General features: G+C 47.6%; 2 protein-coding genes across 3 annotated transcripts in view; one reads left to right on the plus strand and one right to left on the minus strand.

Annotated features, from left to right (window-relative positions):
* Window positions 1-3,587, minus strand: part of SRPK2 (SRSF protein kinase 2) — a 1,693,306-nt gene extending 1,689,719 nt beyond the window's left edge. Inside the window, exons 1-2 of the mRNA XM_069629122.1 lie at window positions 3,243-3,587; window positions 3,099-3,162 (exon numbers count right to left, since the gene is read on the minus strand). Coding sequence (XP_069485223.1) covers window positions 3,099-3,162; window positions 3,243-3,258 — 80 coding nt within the window. The 5' untranslated portion in view covers window positions 3,259-3,587. The remainder of the gene's footprint in view (window positions 1-3,098; window positions 3,163-3,242) is intronic.
* A 575-nt stretch (window positions 3,588-4,162) lies between these two features.
* PUS7 (pseudouridine synthase 7) overlaps window positions 4,163-18,708 on the plus strand; it is a 1,198,018-nt gene continuing 1,183,472 nt past the window's right edge. For both annotated transcript variants that reach the window (XM_069629126.1, XM_069629125.1), the window contains exon 1: window positions 4,163-4,332. In XM_069629126.1, coding sequence (XP_069485227.1) covers window positions 4,178-4,332 — 155 coding nt within the window. In that variant the 5' untranslated portion in view covers window positions 4,163-4,177. The remainder of the gene's footprint in view (window positions 4,333-18,708) is intronic.

Here is an 18,708-nt window from a genome sequence, read left to right on the forward strand (position 1 = left end):
CCACAAAAACTCAGGCCAGAACCCACAAGCATCTTGCCGCCAACCACTAAGGTGTACAACAACATAGCGCACCCTTTTTCTACTTCAACACCCAAACAGAAGAACTAAGCACAAGAGACCGTCACCCACTCTAGTGCACAAATTGATGGAGGACCACCCCCTAAAAGGTACTGGTGTCCAACTCCCAGAGGCACAACCAGGATTCCCCCCTTACTCCCCCAAGTGCGGGTGTCCAACACCGCAGATGGCCCGTGGCCGGGCTCCTTAGCGGACACTACACCACCAACAGGCACATAAAACTAGGGCTGTCACACCCTGAAAACAGTGGGTTGCTAAGCCAGTAGGCTCAGGTTACAATACAAAACATAACACACCAACGTCCTCAACACACAATATTTTGCAGATTTAACATTTAAGGCATGTAAAGCAAAATAATAAAATAGTCCACAGTCCATTGCCGTTACCTAAACCAGTTCTTAAAAACATTGATGATTCTGTGGAGGCAAATTTTAGTTAGAAAAACATACAGTACATATATTTTGCCCCAATAAGATAAAGGCCATGACAGTTTGTAATAAAGAAACTCAACACGACAGATAATTTGCTGTAAAAACCATTAAAGTGAACAGAGGCCATGTCACGTAAACTCTCAGTAATACACGAAACCGTAGCCACCTGTCACAGCCCCACATGCACAATGTACCACAAAAAAAAATAATCATACGGACCACACACCCACTTTAGGCCTCACGTGACATCAAATACTGCGTATAGCCCAGTATAGCCCATAATATTTAAACATTCACAGCAATTGATAATCTTGCACCATCTGGAGAAAAAAAACAACCAATGGTCAGCAAAACGTCTTTAAGAAGGTGCAACACCCTGATGCTGTGGACAGCAGTGTCTCTTGAGTTCCAATTATTAACTTTAAGCTCTTTGACATAACACGGATGAACACAGAATACATCTGCAACAGTACCTCATTACTCATGACAGTGCTGGTGCACACCATGCTTCCCTCTTTCCAATCCTTATAAGAATTCCTCCTGCAGTGCCCATTCTTGCTGCCATGCATGACTTTTCCAGCACAGCACTCCCGCAGTATTCTCCCTCTTCTGGGCATGGAACACACGGAGTTCCTTTGACCCTGCGAAAGACACGCAGCAGTGTTCTTCACTCTTGCCGCAAAACATAAACAAAGACACGGTGCACGCTCTCTCCTTGACGTTTTCATATGTCACCAGTGTAACCAAAGCATCGTAGAAGACAAAGCTCAGGAACCGTTCCGAACTAACACTTTGCCCCGACGGACACACTACGCACACAAGATTGACACGGACCTCAAAGCGTGAACCATCACAGACACCTACCAAGACTTGCATCTCTGTCACTCCTGCCTTCTCATGCTCCATATGGATGCGCGGAGCACCAATGAGACGACACTCCTCCTACAGGCGAGTCCCGAGCTGCAGCTCCTCACATACCATGATGATGCCACTCAAGTAAAAGCCATCACATTGCTGTAAATCCTATTTCTTAACGCGAGAGAAGCCAGATTCTAACAGACCACTTGTGGTCTCACAGTCTCCAAGCTCCATTCATGTTACACGCTCCCATGCAATAGCGCTGCCAGCCAATGTGTTCATTTCTGACACTTAGGTGACCGCCTGGTTTGCACTTTCCCAGGTTGTCACTACTCGTTCACTCCCAGGCCCAATAGCTGCCTTTTCCTCTCCCAGGCCACACAGAACCTTCAAAACAGTCTCTGCCAGGTCCTTTTTGGGCCACCATCAGTTACTCTACCAGGCAGACGGCCACCTTTAATATGTGCCTCTCCCAGGCTTGGGTCTCAGCTGTACCCAGCCGCCTTAGGTGTCCAGTCACACAGGAAGACCCAAATTGACACAGCGCCCTATGACTGCCCCTTGTAGTTGCGCTCCCGCTCCCAGATGCCCCTTGTCTGCCTCTTCCTTGCTGCTATGCTCTCTGCACATGGGTCAGCTCACCTTTGGCCGGTGGGGGCGCATCGGATGTCTCCTCTTCCTATGGTTAGAGCTCTCTACCTCTGCTCTGTGCTGCATGCTCTCACGCTTCCTTCTTTTCTTGACATAGGCCTAGTGAATGGGTTCTTCAAGTTCCTTGTAGCTATTGCTAGGATCTACTCTGGCACAGATGAGTCAGGAGTCACTCTGCAGGTAAGACCTTTACGTAGGTTGTATGGTGCAGGTTCAGGATAACAGGTACAGGTAAGTTACATAGAGGGAGAACATCCATAAGCACCCTTACTCTGGGCCAGGCTTTCTTCAATTGACATACAGAGAATCTAGAGGGGCATTCACACCACACCATTCCACAGGCATTCTATCAAGCAAGCATTCATGCGGGACCAAGGCAGGGAAACACAATACAATAAGAAGTCTAACGGACAAGTTTGCATCGGCTTGTGTGTCATGGAATATATTTGTGATATCTTCCTATATCATGGAACATGTGTGTTTTTTACCAGTAATAAATAGACTGAATTCTTACACTTAATTGGTCTGTGGGTTACATTAGGGGATGGTTGCATTAAAGAGACAAAGAAAGCTGTGGATTGGTATAGTGAAAGGGCATAATACTTACCTATCACGGTAAGTTATGCTCATTCACTGATGTATGTCAGTGGCGTGCCTGCATTGCCATTATTGTGGATAAATAACTGAATGAAGCATACAACCATTGTAAACACCAAGGATTAGCATGAACCAAGGGTTAAGATGTATTGCCACAATCCGGATGGTTACTATCACTGCATGTTGAGGAGCATGGACTATGGTTTCTATATTTCACTGTGCCTCGGTTGTTGAGGCTGTGCCTACACTTAAGCATAAAAGTGGTGAATTGCGGCAGTAAATCTTTGCTCTCTAGTTGTGCGATTCTAGAACAGTCCCCGACTCTTCGCCCCTCTATACTGCGCTATAGCGATCCTGCAGCCGATCCAGCTGAAGGGATCGATCGCAGCTACAAAGTACCCTGAGGAGGCGCCACGGCCGATCTGCCCCCGACCCTGGCGCATACACATCCCTTGGTCCCGATGCGGCTTACTAGGTACTCACTGCCTACTGGCAACCTTGGTTTTCTTCGCCGATGACTTCTTCTTCCGCGCCCGGGTTGTCGACACTGAGAAAGAAGAAGAAGGACCGTTAGACACCAGCGAGTGTGTTAAGGTGGAAGGAGTCGGTGTGCGCTGCCTCACTCACCCTTCTTTGAGTTCATCTCCTTCTGCAGCCGCACAATATCACTCAAAGGCGCGCGGCGCCTCCCCGCCGGCTTCAGATGGAAACAACCTGAGCGCTTGCTGTTTCTATGGCTTCCTGTTTACTCGTCACTCGTTCCGCCCATTGACGCTTAACCCCGCCCATGTGTATTTGAAGCCCCTCCCACTAATTCTCTCTCCATGACTATATGTCTATTATTCTCTGTGACTACGCCTACACTGCCCACTCGGCCATTGGGGAGCTATGACTCCGCCCATACTTCACTGTGACTCAGCCCACAGACTACTGTGACACCGCCTAAAGGCGTCTCTTTGTGCAAGGTAGCTCTGCTCACAGGTCTACAGGCTATGGCATATGCTTATATATCTCTGCCCCCAGACTTGGGTACGCCCACCGACTAGTCTGCCATTACCGCTTTTCTTCTTGTGGCTCCGCCCCTTTACAGAGTGCCCAATTTTTATGTTATTCACAGACCCTGTAATAGGCAGTAACATAGAAGAGAGACACGCTAGATAAATACTTATATATTAATATACTATATTAATTCAACGACCATGACAAGGAAGCGATGGAAACGAATTCCTTCCGCACAGTCAATTCGTTAAGCTATAGTCAAAGATTTATACTTTTTCAAACACATGTCAAATGTTCTAGTAATGTCTAACTATAATTTTTACTAAATAGATATAGTAATTTTAACATATACAAAATAATTAAAGAGACAATATACTGAATACATTAAAAAATAGAGGTATATGCCTGGCAAAATGTGATTAAATGTTGGTATGGCTTTAATGGCTTCTTGATGCTCATTTATTTCGATAGAATGAGCCGCTCAGAAATGGCGTAATTGTTTTACATGTGGTATTCGAGCAGTCGGATGTGTTCGCTTCTGAGCTTGTCCTTCTTCTTTTTCAATGGGCAAAGGGGTATCACGCCTGAATTCAGAGTTACTGTGCACCTCCATATATATATTCATCCCAGGTCGTTATCGTCTGTTTCGGGTGTTTATTTCTACTCTTCAGTACCCAGTCCGACTTCCACTATCAGCCAAAGCAGCTGCTTTTTCTCGGTGAGTAAAGCGGCGGGATCTGGCGTGGTGATTTATCTTTTGTCATCCTCATTTGCACGCCACATTTTATAATAAATAAAATCCTATGAGTCATGGGGAATCAAAAAATGTGGAGATTGTGAGGGGCTGATGCCTCTGAATATCTGTTTGCGCCGGTTGTGGTCGACCACTGCGTTGGTGTCAAAAAAGTTTGTAGACAGCGTATTGCTTTTACTTGTAAATACTTTTATGCATTTAGTATGGGAAAAGTTAATGAAAAGGTGCTAATAATTCAGTGATTGCTGAGGCCATGTGAGTATCTGCGCGTGACAGGCCACACACAGTTTTAGCGGTCCTGTCAATTCCTCCAGTACAACTTTGAACCTGAATCACAGAAACGAAACGCCAGTTATTCACTTTAAACGGTCTTGTTAACTTTCTGCAAAATGTAGTTGTAGGGGCCTGTAGTAAAAACTACAGAGGCTGTAATGGTAGGGAGGGAGCTTTATTATACGGCCCCCGGAGGCGAGGGCGGACGGTTAGGAGAAAGGGGTTGCGTTCTGCGTGGAACGTGGGGAGACCAAAACATTCCTCACTCCGGTGGAATGAGGTGATGAAGTGACATCACAACATCTCCTTATCTATAGGAAAAAGGGGAAGGAGAGGGGGGGAGCAGGGAAAACGGGGTGGTGTGGTTGGCTAAGTTAAATCAATAAAATTGACATGTGATCAGTAGTAGATGAAGTCGTTGCTGAAGTTGCGGATAATCTTGCGATTCCTTTTCGACAGACTCTTGGCAGGTTTTTCTTCATTGGTGTGACAGGGTTCGCTCTCTCTTGTGTGTCTGGCGTAATATGTCTCTTCAGGGAAATGTTTATCTTTTGATCTTATGCCATCCTCTGAGTCTGTGGATGTACCAGGTCTGTGTGTGTCGGTGGTTGTTTTCTTCACATTCTCTCTTGACCACGCACCATTGAAATGGTTTTTGGAAGTGCTAGGTTTGCAAGTGTCGTTCGTTATTTTCACGAGGTCATCGTGGGACCATCTTCCGTCGTCCAATGTGAAAGGTTTGTCGTGACAATGCATGATCTTTTGTGGAGATCTAAATTTGGATTCACCCTTGAGTGTTTTCCTGGGTTCTTTGATGCATACCCAGTCTCCTTCCTGAAAGAACATCCGTTTAGTTCCGTTTCTTTTGTCGTAGTATGTTTTGTACTTCTTCTGCTTCTCCTTTATAGTATTATGGATTTGTTCTATGTCCATTTTTGGTTGCATGTTCAATCTTGCCTCACCGGTGTCTAGGAAGATCCATGCTGGTCTCAATTGGTTGGTTGCGGTTCTGCCCCGCATCAAGGTGAAAGGCTCTGCGTTGGTGGTGGAGAGTGGCGTTGTTCTATATGCGTACAGAGCCTCCTTGAGGGTTTCTCTCCAAGGCATAGCATTGGCGGTGGCCAGTTGGATGACGCTTTTTATCAGTCTGTTCATTCTTTCCACCAACCCGTTGGACATTGGGTGGTAAAGTGACGTAGTGATGTGGTTGATGGATCTTTTGTCAAGGAATTCTTGAAATTCTGACAAGGTGAACTGGGACCCGTTGTCTGAGACTATATCTCTGGGGTCACCTTCCCTGTTGAATATTTCAGTTAAGAAGTCAGTGACTTTCTTTGTGGTTGCGCTGGTATCTACCACACCCCATTCGGTCCATTTGGAGGTGTAGTCGACAATTACGATGATGAATATTTTTACTTCCTCCAGATTTTCGAAGGGGCCCATAATGTCTATTGCCAGCTTTGACCATACATGTTTGGGTGTCGCTACCGGCTGAAGTGGGGTTTTCCTTAAGATTTTCGATTTATCACTGGAAGCGCAGGCATTGCAGTTTTTTACTGTCTCTTCCGCCTCTTTCCACATGTTGGGCCACCAGTAGCTGTTCCTTATCCTGTTCTTTGTCAAACTCCTTCCCAGATGTCCTTCATGGGCTCGGTCAAGTAGTTTCTTTCTGGGGGCCACGGCTGGAATCACTCTATTTCCCCTAAAGATGTGATTTTCGTTCATGGGTATCTCATCTTTGAATGGAGTGAAGTTTGCCAACTCTTTCCCAACACCAAGCCAGTCATTCATCACAGCTTTTCTGATTTCCTGTTGTTCTGTGTCAGCTTTGGTGCTACGTGTCCATTCGTCGGAGGGTATGGCAGGTTTTATGGCGGCTATAATATCCTCTTCTTGATCATCATTTTCGACATCCTCATTACCTTGAATGGTGGGTAGTCTCGAAAGGCAGTCTGCTACTTGATTTAGTGGGCCAGGATTTTAACAAATTTGAAGATTGTACTGCATAATATCTAGAAACCAACGCCTTATCCTCGGTGAGATAAGGTGTGGCATTTTGGATTGCAGGATGTTGATTAAAGGTTTGTGATCAGTCTTTAGGAGAATAGGTAGACCCCATATTAGATTTCTGAAATGTTGTGGGGCCCACTTGACAGCCAGAGCTTCCCTCTCGATGGTGGAGTAGTTCAATTCAGCACCTGTTAGTACTCTGGATGCAAATGCGATGGTTACAATGTTGCCGTTCTGTTGTTGCTCCAGTACTCCACCAAGGCCGATCTTGCTGGCATCTACTGACACTATCGTTTTGGCTTTATAATCAAACATACTGAGGGCTGGAGCTTGGTTGATGTCAGACTTGAGGTTCTCAAATTCGTTCTTACATTCTGTGGACCATTCAAATCTGTTGAATTTCTTCATGAGATTTCTCATGTTTTGTGTTCTGTTGGCATAGTTATTCACGAATTTGGAGTAGTACTCGGTCATTCCTAAAAAACTTTTCAATTGGTCTTTGTTGGTGGGTTCAGCTAAGCTCAGTATTGTGTCAAGGAGTTTTTTCTTGGGACGGATGCCCCTGGCATCGATGGAATGACCAAGATAGGAGACTTGATTACACTTTATGTTGCATTCCTCCAGCTTGAGGGTGAGTCCACTTCTTTGAATTATCTGTAATACGCCCATTAGTTTGTCGTCGTGCTCCTCTTCAGTTTTGGCTGATATGAGAATGTCATCCTGGAAACATTGTACTCCATCGAGGCCTCCAAACAGATGTGACATGAGTCTCTGGAAGACTGCTGCGGCGGAAGCGAGCCCGAATGGCATTCTGTTGAACATGTAAGCTCCCAAAGGTGTGACAAATGAGGTGAGGGCTTTTGAGCTGTCATCTAACGCAATTTGGTGATACGCTGATGAGAGGTCTAAGGTGCTGAAATAGCTTGCTGGTTCCATGGTCGATAGGAGTTCAGATATGTTAGGAAGTGGGTGTCTGTCAACCCATATATTTTTGTTGAGATCTCTCAAGTCAACACACATCCGTATGGAATTGTCGGGTTTCTTTACTAGGACGATGGGGGAAAGCTATTCAGAGCTCTCTATGGGTTGTATAATGTTCTCATTGCATAGACGTGTGAGTTCATCTTTAAGTGCTGCTTTAGTCCCAAAGGGGACTCCACGCACTCGATGGAGCACGGGGACAGCGCCTCTTTTCAATATGATTCTGTGTTGGAAACCCTTAAGCAATCCGATTTTATTGCAGAACACTTTGGGGAATTGCTGAGCCAAATTGGATTTGATGTCAGTGTTGTTTTTGAGCACACTGAATATGGGAAAATCTTCCCCAGGGTGGATTTTCACTTGGAGGGCCGCTTTTTCTTCCCATCCTACTACTGAGGAACCGTTCTTGGCTACAAACAACTTACAGTATGTTTGTCTGACGTGAAACTTGAGTTTGATCCATGTGTACCCAATGATGTCAATGGGGGTTTTCCCATACCCTGTGGCTCTCACCGAGGAATTCCGTAGATCATGGACTTTACCAGAAAGTACTTTCACAAAGGTCTCAAGATCCACCATGGTATATGGGGACCCTGTGTCTACCATTACCTTCAAGGGTATGTCGTTGGCGTACATGTTGACCCATGGACCGCTCGACTCTTGGAAAGAGGTGACCGTGAGGATCTGTACTTGTGGACATGTCTGGTTGATGGACAACATGTTGTCTGACACTTGGTCGTAGTCCACTGTCTTCACAGACCCATACTTGTTGAAGGGTCGTCTGTTGGCATTACCAGATCTTCTTGGTCTCCCTCGGGTGTTGCGGCAGACTTTGGCAAAATGCCCTAATAGACCACATTTGTAGCACTCGACATTGTTAGCAGGGCACATCTTCCCCGCGTCGTGGCGTTTGTACCACCCACGCTTTTGACAGTGCGTGGGGTTTTGATTGTCATACACTGAAACTCTCCCTCTTCTGGAGTTACGCCTGGTGTCTTGAGGCACGCTCCTCACGGCTGCTACCAAAGCTTTGTCATGTTCAGATTCAGAGAAGCCATCTATGGACTTCACCTCAACGCCCTCTTTTATGACCAGTCTCTCCTTCATGCATCGGTCCCCGAATTCCATACTTCTCACTATTTCAGTGGCTTGATCTAGTGAGGGGTTCTTAGTTTGCCACAGTTTTTGTTGTATGCGGGGATCTGCTACATTGAGTACCAGCTGGTCTCTCAAATATTCATCTCCAACACCAGTGAAGTCACACGTAGACATGAGCACCCTGAGGGAGGCAAGATAGGTATCAACTGGTTCACCCTTTGCCTGTTTCCGGGAAAAGAACTTGTACCTCTCCAAAACCACGTTTGTTTTATTGCCGAAAGGCTTGGTGAGCTTTGCCAAGGCTATGTCAAATTTTCGGTTGCCTTCGCCCTCTGCATGATCTGGCTCAGGAAGTGCCCTGAATAACCTTAGGCCTTCGGCCCCTATGCAGTTCAGGAGGGTCGCTTCCTTGAGATCATCATCATCATTGAATTTGCTGCCACCAATGGCTCTGAGATATATCTGAAAGCTGTCTAGCCATTGCTCCCAGGGGCATGTTGGGGTACCGGGGCAAGGAAGAAACTTGGTGGGGTGTGGCACGTTCTGCATGATTGGCTGTGAGGGGAGCGTGCGGGTTGAGTTGCCGTGCCACTGGAGAGTGGTCACTCCACTGTTCAGTGTGTCCTCTTTGTGATTGCCCAGTGTGCTTGGGTGCAGTTTTCTGATGTTTGAAAAATGTTACGTGCACTATGAGTCCTGTGCATAAAATTGTCTAAGTCACAGAGTCTCTGGGGCGAACTGAAACTTGTTATACTGTGTTTCACTCTCAGCAATGTCTCTCTGTGCTCCTTTCACTGCTCTCTGTAGCCTGTGAGGGCGCTGTGGAGTGAGGCTATGTATAGTTGGGGCCTCTGGGATGATGGTTTTTGGAGTCTTTGGGAGCGAAACTGGGATCACAGGTCTTTCTCTTTTGTCCCTTCCACAGGGGGCGCTCTGGTGTGCGGCTTTATCCTTGGGGCCGCTGTGATCAGTGTGATCAGCTGCTGGGGATCGCGGTGCCGTTGCCGTGGAAGCTGGTAAAAACAAAATGGTGGCACGTAGGGCACGTTGTGAGGTGCTTTCCTCAAACGGCCGTTGATATATATCCGTAAAACGCGCGTTGAGTGCTACAGCTGTTAGGGCCAAAAGTAAAAGAAATGGGTACCTGTTGTGCCGTCGTGCCGCCCCGCGAGTCTGTCGGGCGGCCCCTTCTCCCTTCTCACTCGGGGCTGGGGAGGAGGGAGGCAGGCGGGAGCGGCAATGGAGGAGAGCCGCAGGGGTCGCCGCTGTGCTGGGGAATGGCAGTGGGGCGAGCGGGGAAGCTCCGGGGGCCGAGTGTAGCTCGCCGGGAGAAAAGGGAAGCCTCACCGCCAAATGTAATAAAAACTACAGAGGCTGTAATGGTAGGGAGGGAGCTTTATTATACGGCCCCTGGAGGCGAGGGCGGACGGTTAGGAGAAGGGGGTTGCTTTCCGTGTGGAACGTGGGGAGACCAAAACATTCCTCACTCCGGTGGAATGAGGTGATGAAGTGACATCACAACAGGGCCCTGAAAGAATACATGACACTTTTGTAGTAGAAAGAAAGAGGTGTTTATTGTGACACCTAAACCAAACAGGGTAACGGGTAAGTGTCCGGAGCTGGGGTACGGGGGCAGTACTCGCTGTTCAGTTCCTTGCCCCATGCAGTTGGTTCCACTGCACAGCATGTCATGGCGTATTTAATATCCTCTGCAAGCTTGAGCTCCCATGAGGTTGCCCTCAGCCATGGCATTACGCTCAGCTTTAGTAGAGATCTGCTGGTGAGGCAGACTTTTGTAGGAGGGCTGATTTCCCGCACTCAGGAGGAGTGCCGAGGCCTGGCTGTCATCTGGTGCCTTGCTCCAACTCTGCTGCCTTTTCCCTGCGCAATGTGTCCCCACACACCTCCTTTTGTAGGAAAGGCTTGTTACTGGTCCATGATGAAGTCTGTGGCTCTGGTTGGCTTCTTTCCTGTTGGGGCCGGTTCTTATCAGTGGCTGCTTTGGGGGATTGGGTGGTTAGGTGGATGCCCATTTTTTTATACACAGCCACCCTTTCCAGGTTCCAACTTCTCCTGTCACTGGTGTAGACATGGTTGGTACCTTTCAGTGTGACTTCTATGGCCTTGCTGTATTTGGAATCCGTTACAGTGTCTTTGTGGGACAAGCGTGTCTTCAACAAGTCCCCTTCACTGACCTCCGTTCGATATGTTGCTCTGCGTTTGTCACCCTGAGATTTAATGATCTCCTTGCTCTTTTGTTATCTGAACATGATGTCGCTCATGATGATGTCGTCCTCTCTGACTTTGTGTAGCCATGGTGATACCAGTGTGGATGTGGCCCTTCTCCCTCTCAACATCTGAAACACAGATACTCCTGTGATGTCATTTGGTGTCAAGCAATGCGCTGCCGCAGTCTCTTTGACGATTTTGCAGGGATTCATGCCTGATGCGCATGCCAATTGTAAGGCTCCTTTAATGAATCAGTTTGCCTTTTCTACCAGCCCATGGGCCTGTGGGTGATGCAGGCTTGCTCTCAATTGCCGGATATTGTGCTTCTTGAGAAAGCTTTGCATTTCTCTGGAAACTAGTTGCACTCCATTGTCTGTCAAAATTTCTTTGGGGGGTCCTTCTCTTTGAAAGATGGCGCTGATTACTTCTATGACTGTGCCTGTGGTGTTGTCCGGCACAAATTCAATTTCAACCCACTACGAAAGATGGTCTACCATGACTACCCCGTACTTGTTGTCGCTCGACATGCCGTCCAATGGGCCAATACATTCATCCCTATTTTTTGCCAAACACTGGGTGGGATTTCTGTGGGTACATGGGTGTTTACCTCACTTTTAGCCTATTGTCGCTGTTTGCGCATTCATGGCATCTTTCAATCATTGCCCTTATTTCTTGGTCCTTTCCATGCCACCAATTTGCGTTGCGCACTCTGCATTGTGTCATATTGCTGCCCAGGTAACCTGCATGCGCGCTACACTATCACTTTGCGGATGCCTCTTGCAGGAATTACTTGGTCGCCTCTCATTACTAGACCCTCCATTTCTGTGATCTCGTCGCTGACTTTCAATACGGTTTCAGACCTTGTGGGATTGCTCTCTCATTGGGCCAACCTTTGCAGGCCCATTCTGCTACTTGGCCCAGGGCATCATTGCGTATCATTTCCTCCAGCCAATGAGACTCGCTCATCTCCATACATTCTTTGTTTCTTAGGTCTCCTATGGATGCCACAACGCATTTGTCTTCAAGGAATGTGATGCCAGGGGTACTTTGATTCAGTAACCTGGACATGCAGTCCGCTTGAGCGTTCAGCCTGCAATGTGGGTAAATTCGTACGTGTACTCTTGCAGTCTGGCAGCAATTCTTGCTAGGCATCGAGGTCGCTGTTTTTGTGCCACCAGGGCTCAACATGTGCAACAGGGGTTTGTGGTCTGTGACCAAGCGGAATTTGGTTCCCCTAATGTACGACCTGTAGTACTCCTTGGCCCAGGCGCATGCCAGCGTCTCCTTCTCGACCGTAGAGTACTTTTTCTCCGAGGCGGACAGACATGTCTCATTATCAGCTCTGGTCTTGGTGGCATCGTAGGAGACTATGGTATACTGTTGCCTTAGCCCATACTAAAATGGCATCCGGAGAACGACACTTTCCTAGGGAGCTACACAATTTTCAAGCCGTGCACCTGACTCCGCCCCTGCATTCGCAGGAAGCATAATATTAACGCTGTGATGACAAGCCTCTCTGTGTCGCTAATCTTTTCATAGATGCTCCGTAAGTTGTACGCCCGTCCTTGCATATAGCTATGTTTTTTTGTATTTTCCCTGTCCGAATTCTATCGTCGTTCCAATCATTCCGATCCTCGTCTCCCGCCGCACGCTGGAAGTTTCCCCAGTGTCCCAGCGAAGCCCCATCTAAACCACACCTGCAGAGGCGTTACTCTGCCCCTGTCGGTGGTTTCTCAATGGTAGGAAGCCTTCAGCTCCCTTCTCGCGGCGTCGGCTCCCGCATGAGACTTTTACATTTTTTTTAAAAAACAATTTTTATTTATTTTAACAAACAACAACCAAAAATAATAAAACGGTGAACATCGATCATAGTTTCAAGCATTATGTACAGTATCATGATATGCCCACTGTCTTCCCGTAACCCCACCTCCCCCATCTCAAGCCTACTCCGCCTCACCATCTTCCATCGTTCTGTCTGGGGGTACCCACCCCTCCACAACCCGGAGGAAACATCTTCTAGGCAGGTCTGGGCAGACCCAGACAGTGTAGCCACTAAGTGCCTCCAGGCCATCAATGTTTCCGCTTCTTTGTCCCCTCCTCTGCTGACTGCAAGGCATAAAATAAGCAGTGTCGTGGAGCAATTTGCTATGCAATTCTGTAGATTTGCTATTAAATTGGCACTTTTTTTTTCATAACTACATTTTATTTGGTTTTACATATAAGCAATGAATATATCACAACAGCAAACGCAAAGCAGTAGTCATACAATATGAGTTTTAGTAAAAGCGACTCATGGGAGGGCCAGAGTGCAGGGAGCAAAAGTGTTGGAATGGCCGGTACTGCTCTGTCCTTTTCCGCCGGCGGGTTGTGGGGCGCTGGGTAGCTATGGTGTGAGGTCTTGGTTCAATACAGTGGGCTGCTTTGGAGCCATATTGTTAACGGAGGTCTCCTGGTGAGGGCCGGGAACCTGGCGGCATAGTCCATGAATGTGTCCCATATGTTTAAAGTTCTACTCAGGGAGCCTGCCCGAATTGCAGTGATTCTCTCGGCCACTACTATATCCCAGCATTTCGCCCACCAAAGTGCAACGGAGGGGCCCTCTTTATTTTTCCACACACGTGCCATTGCTATTTTTGTTGCTAGCAGTAGATGCGTGCATAGTCTGGGGATTTGGCCTGACATTGGGAGTGCTCCATCGCCCGTGCCACCAAGAAGGACGATTCCAGGGTCCCATGGGATGGTTAGGCCCGATATTTCCTTGATGTGTTTGAGTATTTCTTTCCAATAGATTTCCGCTTTCGGGCATGACCACACCATATGTAGCAAAGATCCTGTAGCCGGACACCCACGCCAACAAGTTCCGGGAATGGTTGGGTTGGTCTTGTTGATTTGGGCGGGGGTTATATAGTACCTGTAGCAGAGCTTATAGCCCCCTTCTTTATTTGTGATGCATTGAGAGCTTTTGTGTAATCTGGCCATTGCTTGTAGGGGTTGTTAATGATAGTTCTAAGGCCGTTAATTCTCTGGAGCATTTCTCCCTGGTTACTCTGTTGGAAATCCAGTGTTGGATTTGTGCGTAGTGGAATCTCTTCCCTTCGCCCACACCGAATCTTTCTTCTCATCTTTCAAATGAAATAGGTGCTCCTGCCTCCAGGAAATCGCTGGTTTTATGTAAGTCACCTACTATCCAGGGTTGGAAGCTATGGGCCGATAGACCTGGAGAGAAATCGGGGGGTGTTCCAGATGGGAGTCAGGGGGCCTAGCGTGCCACGGATGTGCCATTTCCGGGCAGCTTCCCTCCAGCAGCGGGCTGTTGATACTGTTGGCAGCAGCGGGCCACTATTTGCTTGTGGTTTTACGGGTGGAAGGTGTGGGAGGGCTGATGGCGCTACCGGACACCAAGATTCTTCGATGTGTGTCCATTTCGGTTTATCTGTTTCTTGGGCCCATGTGAAGGCGTGAGAGAGTTGTGCTGCCAGGGTGTATCTAGCAAGACCCAGAACTCCCAAACCACCCTGTGGAACTCCTCTCATCATTATTTGTTTGGCTATACAAGGTTTTTTACCCCCCATACGAATGCTTGGATTTGCTTTTGCAGGGCTGTGATGGCTGGGCCCGGAATGTTGATTGGGAGTGCTGTACAATGGTATAGCCATCTGGGGATCAGGTTCATTTTGATGGCTGTGATTCTACCAAACCATGATATTTCCTGTGGTTTCCACTTTTTGAGATCATTTTGAAGATCTTTGATCAGTTGCGGGAAGTTGCATGAGTATAGGCGCAGTGGGTCGTTGGGGATGCGAACACCGAGGTAGTCGATTGGGCCTGATGACCATGGGATCGGCATTAGGGGGCAGAGATTGTCTTTTTCCTGTTTCGAGAGATTCACCAGTAAAGCTATGGATTTGGATAAGTTTACCCTGAACCCTGATAGAGTCCCGAATGCTGAAATTTCATCCCATATAGCACCTAGGGACGATGTCAGGTTTGTTGCTGTTATTAGAACATCGTCTGCATATAGCGCAATTTTATATTCGTGGCCTCCCACAGACAGCCCACTTATGTTCATATTTTGTCTAATTCTCGCTGCAAAGGGCTCCATTGAGAGCGAAGACTAGGGGGGAGAGTGGACAACCCTGCCTAGTACCCCTGGATATATGGATTTTGCTGGATCTTGTGCCGTTGACCCGCAACTGTGTGGTGGGGGAATGATAGTTAGCCACGACCCATGTGGTAAAGTTCGGCCCAAAACCCATGTGTGTCAAGACTGCTCGGATATAACCCCAATCAACTAAGTCAAAGGCCTTGTGTGCGTGTAAGGATATGGCGGCCATTCCTACCTTTAGTTTGTGGGCGCTCTCGATAATGTCGATCGTCCTTCTGATATTGTCATGGGTACTTCTCCCAGGGATGAATCCCGTTTGGTCTTGATCAATTAGGGTTGGTAGGGCTGGAGCAAGTCTATTGGCCAATACTTTGGCGAAAATCTTCCCGTCGATGTTTAGAAGTGAGATGGGTCGATACGAGGCCGCTAGTTCGGGGTCTTTTCCCGATTTGTGTAGCAGGATTGTGATGGATTCAGCCATCGAATCGGTTGTTGACTTCTAGGTGAGGAAAGAGTTAAATAAGGCCGACATCTGCGGTGCAAGACTTCTGGCGTACTTTTTGTAGAAATTAGCGGATAGACCGTCAGGGCCCGGTGCGGCTGATTTGAGCGATTTGATGGCGTCTATAATTTCTTCAGTAGAGATGGGTAGTTCTAGGGAGTCCAACAGGGCAGTGTCCCGGGACGGAATGGTGCTTAAATAGTCTGCTAGGTTATCTAGTGCTCTGGGTTCTCCGGACATGATTGATTTGTGGTGTTTCAGCAGTTCATCGATTTTCTCTGAGTCAGAGTAGAGCATTTGTCCATTCTCCCTTCTTAGTTTTAAAATGTTGTTTCGGGTGCGGGCTTTTTTCAATTTCTGTGCTAGGATCTTGTTTGCTTTGTTCCCTTTGCTGTAGTAGAATTGCTTTGTAAATGCTAATGCTTTCGCTGTGCGGTCGGCACAGTGCATCTCTAGTGCTGTTTTTGCTTTCCTCAGGGCTCTCTCTGTTTTCCTCTAGTTGCGTGATTTCAGTTCGGTCTCTAGTTGTTTTACTTTTCCTTCCAGCTTGGCAGCCATGATATTCGAAACTCTTCTCTGTTCTGCACCAGCGCTAATTAAGGTGCCCCTGACGACCGCTTTCAAGGCATCCCAGATAACGCTGATGGAAGCGTGCTCTGTTGTGTTTTCTTTGAAATAATTAGAGATATTTTCTTCGGTTTCCGCTCGAATGCATTTGTCTAATAATAATGAATCGTTGAGTTTCCAGTGCCTTTGAATGGGTTGTTTTTGGCCTGAGATATCCAGATTCGCTGAAACTGGGGCATGGTCAGATATCATGCAAGTGTGGATTTCGGAGTTGTTAAGGCAAGGGAACAGGACCCCTGAGGAGTATGAGATCAATTCTTGAGAAGCCTTTATGCACGCACGAGTAATGAGTGTAGTCCCTTGCGGTGGTATTGAATAGTCTCCATGCATCAACAGATTCGGTTTCTCTTAGCAATTTGGCTAACGCTAGTGCTTGTACGAAATCTGTATTCGTAGGGGGCAGAGTTTTATCTAATTGTGGGTCTGGCATGCAGTTGAAATCACCACTTATGATCAGATGGCCTTCACGGAAGGCTAGAATGGTCGGAATTAGTTTTGTGATGAAGTTGGCTTGAGATGCATTGGGACCATAAACTGAGATGATGGTTATAGGAAGTTCTTCAAACAGGCCCTTTAGAAGAAGGAAGCGGCCTTCCGGATCTCTTTTTATGGTGATTTTTGATAGTGGGACTTTGTCACTTAATAGGATTGCAACACCTCTCTTCTTCTGTCCGGAGGAGGCAAAGTATGTTCTGTGTTTATATCTATTGAACCTTACACAGGCTTTGCCCTCCTGCAATAGGTGAGTTTCTTGGAGCATTACGATGTCGCCTGATAACTGACCCAGCCTGTGTTCTATTGATTTACGCTTTCTTGGCAAATTGACCCTGGACATTCCATGTGAGTATCACTATTTCACTTGTATCGGTCATTGATAAGCAATTTGGGATCCGGTGTGTCGTTGGTCTTGCTCTCGCTCCTAGGCCCAGAGTTTGCTAGTGGAGATAGCTTGCTGTGTTGGTCTGGTGAAAGCTTAGATGCCGGTGTGATATGCTGTGGGAATGATTGTGAGGCCAGAACCTGAGGGGTTCGAAATGTTCCTCTCCAGGCTGACTGCCAAAATGGTTTATCTCCTACTCCCCCTCCCCCCAACTAGAACTGGAAGTAGAACCATTGTCTTGCTGCCACTGGGGAACTGGTGGCACCAAGGCGCCTAAAGATGGCCAACTGGGCCGCTGATCTGAAAACATTTGGAGCTCATCCTGGCTCCCGCACTGATGGCGTAAATGAGAGTTAATGAATTCTGGAGGCTTTCTCCCCATGAGCTGGGATAGCTAGGACTCGTGTAAGTTCTCGCCAGGTTGGTCATCCCAGCGAGGTGTCTTTCTTAGGGGGACCCCGGAGTCTTCATCTTCTGCCGGCTTTTGACCATTCTCCTGTGGGAGGTTTTTCCCGAGGGGGTCGGGACGGTTCTTCTGATTCCGACTCCCCGTCAGATTTTCTGAGGCCCATGAATTTATCCGCCTCTTTAGGCGTGTGAATTTGCCTCGGTGCTCCTTCCCATTTAAACTTGACTGATGTTGGGGAAACCCCATTGATACAGGATCTTTTGGTCACGTAGCCACACCGTCAGAGGTCGCATGATTTTCCGCTTTTGTAATGTTGAGGCGGCTAGATCCTGGTAGAGCGAGATTGTGGAGCACTGGAATGTGATCTGGCGCATTTGCCTCGCCTCGCGCATAATTTCTTTCTTCATTTGAAAGAAATGGATTCTGACTAGAACATCCAGTGGGAATGTGGATTCCCTTCTTGGGGAGGTGCTGTGCACCCGATCCAGCTCCAGGGGTGCGCTATCTGGGAGTGTAATTATAAATCTGAGTAGATTTGATACATAGCTTTTCAATTCTGTATCTGGGACGGAGGATGGAATTCCTCGTAAGCGGATGTTATTCCTCAGAGCGATTCTCTGCGTCCTCCTGTTTTGCCTCTAGGAGGTTGCATCTTGCTTCTAAGGCCGCAATCCTGTCCCTGTCCTGCTCGGTTTCAAATTTTTGGTGGCAGACCTCCGCTTCGAGCTCGGTCGTTCTGTGTTCTATTTCTCCCATACGCCCGCCTAAAGAATTGATTTTCTTAGTGACCTCTTCTGTGCTTTTTTTGGATTTCTTTCGTCAGGGCTGGTAGTAGATCTTGCAGGTCGGCTTTAGTGACTGATTGAGATGGGCCTTGGGTTTCTGCCGGAGCTGCTGCCGCGGCGATGTTGGTGGGATCTTCCGGTGGGTCCCCCTTTCTGGATCTCTCCGTAGTAGTGTTCGCTAATAGGGAGGCAATGTCCTCTTGCTTAGAGGGCTTGCTGTTTCTTGACATCTTGCCGGATCACTGAGGCAAGATTTGCTACGTGGGGTTATTGCTATTATACCACGAGAGGAAAGTGCGGCGGACCCCGACGTGCCGCAAGAAAGGGCCCAAGGACCTGAGAAGGAGCGGTGCAGGGGAATAAGGCCGCGGCTAGGCGGGAGATGCCCCTCCCGTTATGTGTTGTTCGGGGGGTTGTTAATAATGAAACGGGTGAGAAGTC

This window comes from Ambystoma mexicanum, chromosome 12, assembly GCF_040938575.1.
Source record: "Ambystoma mexicanum isolate Mex_15411 chromosome 12, UKY_AmexF1_1, whole genome shotgun sequence".
Taxonomy (NCBI): Eukaryota; Metazoa; Chordata; class Amphibia; order Caudata; family Ambystomatidae; genus Ambystoma; species Ambystoma mexicanum.